General features: G+C 36.7%; 1 protein-coding gene across 4 annotated transcripts in view; it reads right to left on the reverse strand.

Moving 5' to 3' along the window:
* EYA1 (EYA transcriptional coactivator and phosphatase 1) overlaps nucleotides 1–12039 on the reverse strand; it is an 88454-nt gene that overhangs the window by 29168 nt on the left and 47247 nt on the right. For all 4 annotated transcript variants that reach the window (XM_042869989.1, XM_042869986.1, XM_042869987.1 and 1 more), the window contains exon 13: nucleotides 6347–6436. In XM_042869989.1, coding sequence (XP_042725923.1) covers nucleotides 6347–6436 — 90 coding nt within the window. The remainder of the gene's footprint in view (nucleotides 1–6346; nucleotides 6437–12039) is intronic.

Consider the following 12039-nt stretch of genomic DNA (forward strand, 5'->3'; position numbering starts at 1 on the left):
TCTGCCTGGTTCTGCCAACTCCCATCACTGTGTACCTCTGCCTAATTTCATCATGTTTCAACCTAGGCAACATCAGATCTGACACACTTGTCCGAAGCTGGCTATGTGACTTGGCCACAAGGTATGAGAGATTAAATGATGGACTCCGCTGGACTCTCATGAAAAGAGTGCAGCGGAGAGCCACAAAGATGATAAAGGGCCTGGAGCACCCCTCTTATGGGAAAGGCTGAGTGACCTGGGTTTGTTCAATCTTGAGGAAAGAAGACTGAGAGGTGATCTTATTAATGTTTATAAATACCTTAAGAGTGGGAGTCAAAGGAACATGGCCAACCTCTTTTCAGTAATCTGTGGGGATGGGACAAGGGGAAATGGCCATAAACTGGAGCATAGGAAGTTCTGCACCAACATGCAAAGGAACTTCTTCACAATAAGGGTGATGGAGCACTGGAACAGGCTGTGCAGGGAGGTTGTGTAGTCTCCTCTGGAGATACTCAAGACTCTCTTGGACGCTTACCTGTGCAGCCTGCTGTAGAGGGACTGCATTGCAGGGGGGTTGGATTCAATTGTCTCTAGAGGTCCATTCCAGCCCCTATAATTTTGTGACTCTGTGGATTTTGTAACTTTCAACTGCTAATCACGGGCAACCTGTCTTCTCAGCTTGCTCTGGAGCTCACTAAAAGCCTGCACTCGAAGGCTGGCTTGCATCCAAGCAGTTCTCTTCCTTAGATTACTTGACTCTAGGAACAGATGTGCTAAAAATGCCTTGAGAAAAAACAGTGTTTTACCCTCCAGTGGTCATGGTTCTTTCAGATGTGCAGTAACCTGCACACAATAAGTCTGATGAATGCTATTATTCAATAATGTGTATTATCATAATGCCTACAATTCCAAATTATGCTTCAGAATGCTACTGTGGTAAGTTACCAGCCTGGATTTGTGGTATATTAAAGTCTCAGGTCTGAGGGGAAGTAGTTTCCCTTTCTCCTTCAGATTAAAGAACCAGAACATATGGCATTATTGCTTCAAAGGCATTCCTGCAGGGCACCGCATGGTACGCTGGGGACATATCTGTATGCATGGTCACTGAAGGACCTGGGAGCAAAGTCACTTAGTCTCCCGTGGTGTTACTGAAAGACCTACAAAGGAGAAAATTCTCAGACTGAAGAAAAGAAGAATATACATTCCTGTCACGAAGAAAAGGTCTCCTTGATGCTCAGAAGTAATTTATATGGTGCATATGTTTCCAACAGCAGGGAGGCAGCCTTGTTTCACCTGTAAGAATTGAAGGCAAAGGCCAAAGAAGGACTGATTTTGGAGAAGTTTTGTTCTGGGATCGCACTTTATGTTTGCTGTGAGAGATTTTACCTGTTCTCTTTCTTAGGCTTGAGCTCTCTCTTCAGCAATTCTTCAGGGTTTAGTGTCACCACAGAATGTGTATAGTTATTTTTTGCTTCAAACTGTGAAAAGCATCTATGCAATTAAAAGTCTCAGTGTTTCAGGAGAGCTGGCTACGCTACCTCCTATGTAAAATGTAGGATTTGTAAAATGTTCCTGTATCAACTGAACTTTATTAATGCCTAACAGGGACTGATGAGGTAGGAGAGCCTGGGGGACTTCCTAAACCGTGCGACTGCAGCAGAAAAAAGGCCAGAGAGGAGCTGGGGGCTGCCTGGCACAGGTGTGGGAAGGCAGCACTGCAGATCCAACAGCCTTGGCTCTGAGCGCATCATGGAAACTGCATGCAAAACCAACATGGGCAACTTTCTGGAGGGTCAGTGCACAGTAATATGACTTAAACTTTCCCTAATCTGAAGTAGTGACAGATTTGTATTGTAACCATAAAAAGATTACACTGCTCTTTTTGTCACACAGAAAGGACTATGCTCTCAATATCTGTTAGGAAGACAATAATGGATATCCAGGAAACAAGAAGTTAAAATACATCCCCATTGCAGTGACAAGCTTTCACCTATCCCAAGGTCCTTATTTATTCTTTCTTTTTATTGTCATAGTAGGAAATATATATTAAAAAAAAAAAAAAGAAAGAAATAATCATAACTGAACAACAGTATTGCCTGACAGCATTCTCTTTTATTTTATTAGTAAGAGAAATACGTCAACTAAAATTGCTTAGAATCTCATATCATACTGCCACTCATCATAAATGGCAGCTATACGTATATCATCACTTTGCATACAGAGCCTTCACAAACAAAAGTGAGTTGTGAGGCAATGAGTGTGCAGGACGTGCCCTTCACTGATGGAAGAAAATGGATGCTAACCATCATTACTGTGCCCTTATACAGGAATTCATTTCTTAGGGCATTGAAATATTTTTTTTAATAGTTTCATAACTTATAAAACCTTATTTTGAGTTCATCCACAAAATGAACAAACAGTAATAAAAAGCCTAAAATAGTCAAATAATCCTGACAAAAATCTCCAAATAATTGAACTTTATTTTAATAAAATGCAACACTTTAAAAAATTATCTTATTTATAGGAAGCATTAGATAAGATTAAAAAAAAAGGCTTCAAGTGCTTGTAGAATGAATAAATTGACATTTCCAGATTCAATAAATAGAATTATAACTCTCTAAAGCTACAGATCTAATGAGATAGAATCACCTTAGAATAAAGTTTGCAAAACACTGAATTAACTTTTTTTTTTTTAAATAGGACTTTCATAATCAGTCACAACCACCAATTTTTCAGCATACCTGGTTATAATTTGCACCTAATATGCCAAAGAAATGAAAAAACTAATCTTTTAAGAGGATCAGCATACATACAGAAATGTATACAATCTTTAAAGATGTGACAGGTAGATGTCACATTTCAGTCCTATCATCAGCTTCTTAATTTCCCTAAAACACTTGAGCATACATTCTAAAATACCTAATATGCGTAATTGCTCCACACATGCCATTAAAATATTATACCTTATTATCCCTATCACAACATAATCAGCATGTAAAATCAGACATTCTTTCCTGATGAGATAATTTTGGTTCTCTTGAGAGCTCTACATCAATGTATTTTTTCCCTCCTGTGCACAATTAAAATTCTACTATTGAATAGAATATTACATGCTTAAATAATGATTTTCAATACTGAAAACCTGAACTTTTATTATGGAGCCTAAATGCAGCCTTCAAAATATAAATTTTGGAAAATACTGCACTTATTTTACTAATGTTTGGCCTTGTACAGTTCTATAATGCCACTGCAAAATTACTATTAATTCAGTAAATCATTGCTTTTGATGGTCCTTAGATCAAATTATACATTAGTAACAATATTTTATTTTCAATGTGCTAAAATACTTGTCGTATATCTTTAATTTTAGATTTTATAAATGTTCCTTCAAGATTTCAAATTATCTGTATCAATTTGGAAACAATTACAAAAAAAATATTTGCATATAGTGAAGCAAATGAGCCATGCCTTTTTCTGAAGAAATAATCTAAGAACAAAGAGAGCAATCACTAATTGTGAATCCAAGTACAACTCACACACTAATAAGCAGAAAATTGACTTTAGAGCTAGACAGTGAAATCACAAAGAACTTTTTCACTGAATTTCAAAAAATACCAATAACAAATGGCATTATTAGTACTGTTGTTATTACCTAAAGACCAACATATAGGAAACTAGCTGGTTCATTTACCTCTCTGAATCCCATACTGAATTGCAGCGGGTACACTGAAGTTTTCAATGCCACTAGTACACATTGGCATTGATTCACTTTATACAAACAAAAAAACTGCTGACATTTAGAGCTTCACCTAATAAAATCATGGAAATCTCTAGGCTTAGATTTGAAAAGTCAGCTAGGTAATACAAATCAAGTGATCCTTTGGAAATCACGACTACAACTATGTCCTTTGCATTTAAAATGTAAATCATGCCTGCCCCAGTTTTCAATAAGAAGTACATTCCCCTCAACTTGGATGACAAGAGAAGTGTTCTGATTAGAGCTTTCTGGAAAGCACTGGATGAACTTGTGGTATCTGGAAAAATGTGCAGCATAGGCCAAAGTTATGATAGATGATTGCCTGCCTGAAAATCCAGCCTTTCTGTATGTCAGGAACAGTTCTCTCTGAGCCTGGGTGAGGAAAGCATGAGCTTTCAAGTTCCAGCTTTGGATTATGTCTGGACCCAAAGATGTTTCTGTGCTGTGGGTCAGGCATGTTCCAGATCCCGGTTTGCCTCTCTTCATACTCTTTTCAGCCAAGAATGCTCCAGTTTCTGTGGCTCACTGGCATAGCTGCCTACAGACCTCTCAGTCAGAGCCCAGTCTCTCACATACATGAACTAGAAGCCTTAGCCCTGAGCAAGGAGAACAAGAGACATTCCAAACTCATTCCTTTGACAGCAAGAACAGATGCATTAAGTCTGGGCAGAGCCAAGCCAAAACAGTTTTGATGGAATACAATCGAAGTACTGGGAGCCTGAACTTCCAGACCACCAAACCTATGGCCAAAGACCTTGGGAGCCACAGATACCCCGCTAATAATGGTGACATTCAATGACAAACTGAAGGTCCAAGAGGAAAGGCCCCATTCACGGACAACATTCACGTATGGAACTTTAAGAGAAACCACTTTGCTACAGGGAAAGTCCAAAGAACAAAGTTCATCCTCTAAGCTTCTTGCTTCCGTGAGTTATCTGAATCAACTGTTTTTTCCACATTTCAAAGTTCTTCAGTCAATAAACTACTGTATTGTACTGTCAAGAGTGTAAGTTGCCAACTATCAGAAGATAATCTGCTATCCCTAATATTTAGTTGGTTAACTTCCATTAAAGTCACTGACACATAACAAGCTGAGACTATTAAGCATTTGGCTATGTACAGCAAATGAAAACACACTGAACTTTATTAAAAATGCTGCTAAGATATAGTAATACTTCATTTTTCTGCTCTGGATAAATTGAAATATATCTAGAAATCAGAAACAGATTTGGAAAATAACTAGCATTGCTATACTTTTCAACAAATCTGAAAAATTAATCCTATGCATGTAACTCACTAATTACATTTTTTGTATCCCAAACAGTATCATCTTTACATAAAGCTACCTCAATGAAAGAAATCAATACTTGAAAATGTAAAGAAATCATCTATTTTATCAAAAGTATAAAAATAAATACTCCACTAAGGAATGGGAGAAGGAATAAAACACATTTAAATAATTTCATTACATTGAAAGATGCCAAATCATCCATGAGTGGTTTCTTTTTAGATGAAAAGAAATCAAAATATAGGACAGATGTTGGACAAACCACATTTGAGGTCTATCACACACTGGCATTTTTCAAATGATTTTGGCTCATCTATTAAATAAGGTGTATTTTCCTTGATTTTGAAAAGGGAAACATAAGGAAATATTTAAAGGCCAATTGCTGCCAATTAACTTTGATCAGCAAATGTTGCATTTGAATCTTTTAGATTCTTTTGCTTGTCTGGAATAACACACTATTCTAAAATCTAGCAAAACAACAACCTGATGATTAATGTGTGTTGGCAGCCCCACCACAAGCTTGCTTAACAGTTGGATTTTAAATAAACAGCTGTCTTCATTATGATGGGAAAGAAATCTGACTGTTTTCATGTTTTCTTGTTATTAAAATATGATCAGAAATGGCTTTTTCCCTTTTAAGACAAAACAGTAAGGCACTATGGTGACAGTCTCTTTCACCAGTTTGGATAGTTTCAGAGCAATTTCACAAGAATTGCCAAACCAGACTCTATACAGGCTTAAAAAGCCCTTGGCATGTTGACACCAACTCCTCACAGCACACTGCAAGGGAGGGGCATGCATGGCAGAGAAACCCTAGCACATAACAAACGGACCTGCCACTGGGAAGGACTGAAGACCCATAGCGATAGGCCACTGAGATGGACAACATATACAACATTAATGATTTCCCTTGGGTTTAAGGTAATCCTTTCCCACAGTAAGATATAAGTGAGAAATCTTTACCCAGCCATTAACTGTTTATAGAAGCTGAAGTTTAATATTTAATGATCTCCATAGCCTATTGCGTTCTAGTATTTATAGATGCTTTCTGTGCATCCACTTCTAGAACTTGTCGACTGTGGCCATAAATATAAAGACCTGTGAGGGAAAAAAAAGCTCCTAGAACTTCTACTGCAACCTTTGAATGTCAGCACATTTAGTGTAGATATCTTTGTAAATTTCAATGACTAAACTACGCAGATTTTTCTGAATGTTTCCATATTAAACCTCTGAAGCGAAAAATAATTACCAAGCCATTTAATAACAAGTAAAAATAGACAAATGTTAACAAACCTCTGTGTTTTAAAATAATGAACACTTACTTCTAAATCATTAAAGAATAGATGCGTGTCTGCCAAATTGAAAATCATCTCTTCCATTCGAAGTCCAAGAGACACTGAGGTGGGTGGATCCTTAAAGAAGAAATTAAGAGTGTACTGTCAATACCATGCGTAACATGGTACATGCTACATTCTACATAGTAGAATACAAATGACCAGAACTGTTTCTCAAGACCGATTATCTGATGCATGGAATGTAATATCCATATGTTTGATTTCATTTCAGCTACTATTTAATCCTGTAGCCAGGATTAAAGTAATCCCCAAAATATGTCTTTAATGTGACTAATACCATGATTCTGCAGTAAGACTTCTGTGGCCACACCTGTGTCCACACACACTTATGTCACCCTTGCACACCCATACATGGACTTCTGCTGGATTCCACCAGTAGCACATGCATTTTTCCCTACACTTCTACAGACTCTGCAACTGCTTACAAATTTTACAATAGCTGAGGACAAGATAATCTTATCGTTATTGAAAATAAACAGACACCGGTCACAAATGATAGGATTTGCTCCTTGGAATACCTAGTGACATTGAGGCAGATCACCATTAATTTTTTATTTACAAATGGCAGTTTTACTTAAAACCATTCCTCGACTGTCCACAAAAGCACACTTTGACTATGATCTCTGTTGGGCCCACCCATACTGAGTGAACAAATCTATTGTTTGTTATTAATACATAACACACTTTAACTTCTCTACTGAAATTACCATAACAACTTATTTCTTACTGAGCTAATAAACTCAAAAAGCATGTTCAGCACTGTGGTTATCAAATGCATTACAGATGTTTGTCTTGTTTTGATTTTTTTGGGGTATGTTTTATGTATTTTCAATCTGAAAAAATTGAGAAGTCTAGTACATGTACTTGATACACAACTTCTCATTTATAGTGCCAAGTATATCCAACCACACAGAAGCACAAGTTTGAAAGAACATGTATTATCTCACGACACCTTCTTTTCTTTTATTTATTTTGTTATTATCAATATTAGTTTGTTAGGAATTTATTTTAAATCAAACTGCAGAAGTGACAGCACAAACTTTACTTAAAATAAGTTAATGTTCTAAAACTGATGACAATTCAGAGTTAATACCAAAAGATGTGGTCCCTACTTTCTTTTTTCACCTCTCAATCAAATTAATAGATGTTTCAACGTGATCTCTGAACTTTCAAACATTTTTCTGTAACTGCTGGTCAAAAGGTAAAATGTGTCAGTAACAAACAGTTGGAAAAGAATGGCAATCTAGCAGCCTGCCTACTTTCTGGAAAAACCAAAACAACTAAAACTAACCAGCAGAAAGAAGTGAGTTTTTGGAAAGAAGCATTTAGCAACTAAGCTATATGGAATACACAAAACATTTATTTCTGAATTTCCATCGGCTAAGAGTAAATAAGTTTTCTAGCATCAAAAAGCATCTAGCATCTAACCCTCATAAATGGAACACCAAAAAATGCATTATGCCATTTTCATCATTATAATGACATCGTCCTTAAAATTAGTCTTCTATTTAAAAAAAAAAAAAAAAAGAGAGAGTATTTGGTTTCCTAATTAAAAATGGAACTACTTGAAAAAATAAGCAAAATTATTCTGCCTTTTTATTTTACTATTGCCCTACAAGTCTTCCCTTATTTTATTTCTGGAGCAGGAAAGGTGGAAGGCAGGTGACATTCCCTCCCTAGATAGGCCTGAGGCTACATCTACCTCACATTCCTGCCTATCTTTGAGTCTAGCTACAACACCGCCTTTCTTCACAGCTCCTCATCCCCTTTTTAAACCAAGCAAGTATTTCTGTTCTTCCTGAGCACTACCAGAAGTCATGCCACAGAATGCTTTTCTCTAGTTAACAGAAGAAGTTAAACGCAGGACTAAGGGTCTAACATGCAAATGAAGATTGCTAGCTACATCTTAATTATCAAGTGATAATATAACATTTTACAATTAAACCCATGTGGAGCTTCCATTCATAAGAAAGGGCACAATTTTGAAAAGCTGGATGATACAGCAGCAGACACAGCATACAGTTAATTTTAAGGAAATGGCTGTGAATAAAGTCTTTCGGTTATAATTTGTTACTTAATTATTTATACTAGTTTCTCCTTACACATTTGAATCTGAAAAGAATGGCTTTTGGTAAAAATATCTGCATGCCATTTAACTCAAAGGTGTTTTAAAATGGTAGACAAAAGAGAATGTGGATTTCTTCGAAGTAATATTAAAAGAATGTCATTTACTAGGTTAATTTAATTAGGAGAAAAACATAAGAAAATCATTGGCACATACTGAAAATGTCGGATTAAATACCATAAAAAAGAAGAGAAGAAACAAAATAGGTCTCTTTTCCAAGTAACCCTAATTCCTTGATTAAACAAAATCTTGTTCTATAGAAAGTCCCACATCGCACAGAAACTGAGTTAAGCTGCAGCTCTGGGTAGCCACATATTTTAATAGATGCAAAAGCCTTATCTACATTAGGGTTTTAAATGTCTGCGTAGTTACAATCTTGCAGCAGTTCTAGCAAAAAGCACAAAAGCTCTGGTTTAAGGATCTGCAGTAGATTAAATGCTGATGCCAGTCATTAAAGTGATGGCTGAAAACTTTTTAAAAAGACAAGGCTAGAATAAGGTTTTAAAAAAAATCTCATACCAAGCCTTCTTTTGCAATCTTAAGCCACTAATTGTAAACTAATTATTGTGAGGTGACACACAATGAGCAGGAAAGCTAACAATCTGTTCTTATTTATCAGGATTTGCAGGTTCAGTCTGAGTGTCTTTTCAGGTATGGTCAAAATCAGGTACAAATCTCTGGGGGAGACACACAGTTTAGCTAAAGAAAAGAAATACCAACGTCAAGCTGCTTAAGCAGGCTTCTTGTTTTTGAATACTGGTATTGGAGCCAAAACATTGTCTGTATGTCATTTCTAAATTCTACCCACTTGATTTCTTTGTTTTGTGGAGAAACAAGAAGCTGAAAAACAGGAAAGTTCACTTTAGGTACAAGGCTTATTTTCCACTTAAGCCTACAGGTCACAAATGAAGGGTTAAGTGAAACCAGGCTTTGCTTTTCTCTACCTCTGAAACATAATAAACCATATTAAAATAACTTAAATTTTAAAGGAAAAAATGTTTCTAAGCATCTGAATATATATTCTTTCATGGAAAATGGAAGTAAAGACCACAGTAGACTACTGCAAGTACAAAGATGTATTTCCACCTGCTTCTAGACACTAAAAAGGGTCCCAAATTCTTTCTGAACTCCAAAACTTCAGCAGTTGTCATCTGGCTCAAAACTAAGTGTTTGTAGGTCAATGTCAATCAAAGTAACTGATAACCTGATATTTGATCAACACATCTTTTTCAAAAGCAAATGGAAAAGTATTTTTTTCCTTTCCCCCTTTCCCCATCCTTCCTCTCTCGATGTACAACTCATTTCCTCCACTAGTTTCATACATTTCTGTGAAATCCACAACATTCAAATCCTTAAATAAAAAAGTAACAGTGTCTACCATAATTGCACAAACTGCAAAACAAGCATATTATTTTGTTCCAACGTTGCAGAACAAGAGTATGAAGAAAGTAGAGCACAATAGCAGCACAAGGAGAGCAGGTGATAAAAAGAGATGAATAAGTATGAACATACAGAAAAGGGTGGCATAAACAAGAAGTTATGAGGAAGAGAATAAGGAAAAGAAAACCTATCCCTTCAGCAACAGGACTGCTCATCATTCATAGTCATTCAGCATGAAACTCACTCATGCATTATGAGAAGAGCTGAATGCCAAGTTGCCAAATCCTCTATTTAATTAAGACATTTTTGTTCGTTTGAAGTTCCAGCTTTTGTATTTTAATGATTATGTGAGCAGCTTAGATTTAATTTAAAAAAAAAACATTTATAGTTCCAACCACAGTGAAGAAACACATTAGGGGTGAAGTTAAATAGCTCAAAAAACAGTTGTAAACAACAAAATATCCCCCTGGCATTGTGATATTAAAAGCCAGAAATCAATAGCAAACACTCTTTAAAAACTGCACATCTCACACTGCTGTAAATACCTCTAAATTTCTTCTATGGCACTTAATAACCCAAGAAAAATTGTGATAAGAATGACACTTTGTGAAAACAAAGCAATAATAGCACACCTGCACAACTGCCTCTTAGTGGATGTGCGCACTGCAACCCTTCACCAAAACATTCTAATATTTATGCACAGTGCATGATGCATTAATTCTTAGCATAAACACCAATGCTATCGTCTCTCTTAACATCAAGCATTGTTGGTTTTTTTTAATCAGAGATGATGCCCTTTATCTCTTTGTATACGTGTATGCGTGTGCTATACTATAGCAACAAGCATAATGAAAAAAACTCAGTCTGACCAATGTTTGGCAGGTGATTTAGCTTAGCAATTGACAAATCACAGAATCGGTCATCATTTAGTGATATCTATGTATTTTGCCACATGCCATGCAACCAGAGGCAGCCAAGCAAAAGCTACATCAAGAAAACAATGTCAACAATGATGGAACCACCATCGGGAGGCAGCTGCCTCCTTGCAGCACACATATCTGTATCTCTGAGGAGCTGAATGCCAGCCACTTTCCTCAGCCTCAAGCAGACAACAAAAAAGGTGTTTATGTTCGGGCCCTAATTATAAAAAAAACACTACAGGAAACAAGAAAAAGAAAAAAATATGCTCACCCAAGTACTTCTCAGCAACAACTAATCAGTTCTTTTTCCAGCAGAACTCTGGTCCCCGAAAGTAAGTGGTGGTATTCTGTTGACGTTGAACTTTTTTCCTGTGAACACTAGGGCTTGTTGTCCTGTCACTGACTTAGTGATTTTGTAGTATAAAATCACAACGTTTAAGAAATCAAGGCTGTTGAATATCCTTGCTTTTTGTACACATGATGAAAACAACTAAGTACAGTCTTCAAACAAGTAGGTTGCTATTATACAAAACACTCGTGAAAATATCCCACACCACTTTGAACTACTTTTGGCTGGGATAGTGTTAATGTTTTTCACAGTAGCTGGTATAATGCTGTGTTTTGGATTTAGGAGAAAAACAGTGGTGATAACACAGCAATCTTTTAGTTGTTGAGCAACACGAAGTCAAAGACTTTTCAGCATCTCACATAGCTCTGCCAGATAGGAGGCTGTGTGTACACAAAGAGCTGGTAGGCAGTGAAACCAGAACAGCTGATTCAAACTGGCCAAAGGCATATCCCATGATACATATCCCATGAAATATCTCATGATCCCACGACCGTACTGTGTCATGCTGAACAATAAAACTAGGGGGTTGGCTGAGGGAGCTGCCACTGCCTGATAACTCTTTGGGGGTCCATCAAAAGGTAGTGAACATCTGCACTGTGCCTCGCTTTTTTTTGTGTGTGTGTGTACGTGTGTATACATATGTTATTATTATTTATTATTACCATTCCTTCCTTTTTTGTCCTATAAGACTGTCTTCATCTCAACCAAACCATTTTACCTTTTTCCAATTCTCTCCCTCATAACCACTGGGAGGGAGTAAGCCAATGGCTGTGTGGTGCTCAGCTGGGTTAAACCACAACACACCTGAACATGTCAGATAAGTTATGCAGAAGTGTTGCTTTAGATTTTTACAATGCAGAAAGCCATTAGGAAGAATGCAGAACCT

Source organism: Lagopus leucura, unplaced genomic scaffold, assembly GCF_019238085.1.
Source record: "Lagopus leucura isolate 7727_CA_CO unplaced genomic scaffold, USGS_WTPT01 Super-Scaffold_100002, whole genome shotgun sequence".
Taxonomy (NCBI): Eukaryota; Metazoa; Chordata; class Aves; order Galliformes; family Phasianidae; genus Lagopus; species Lagopus leucura.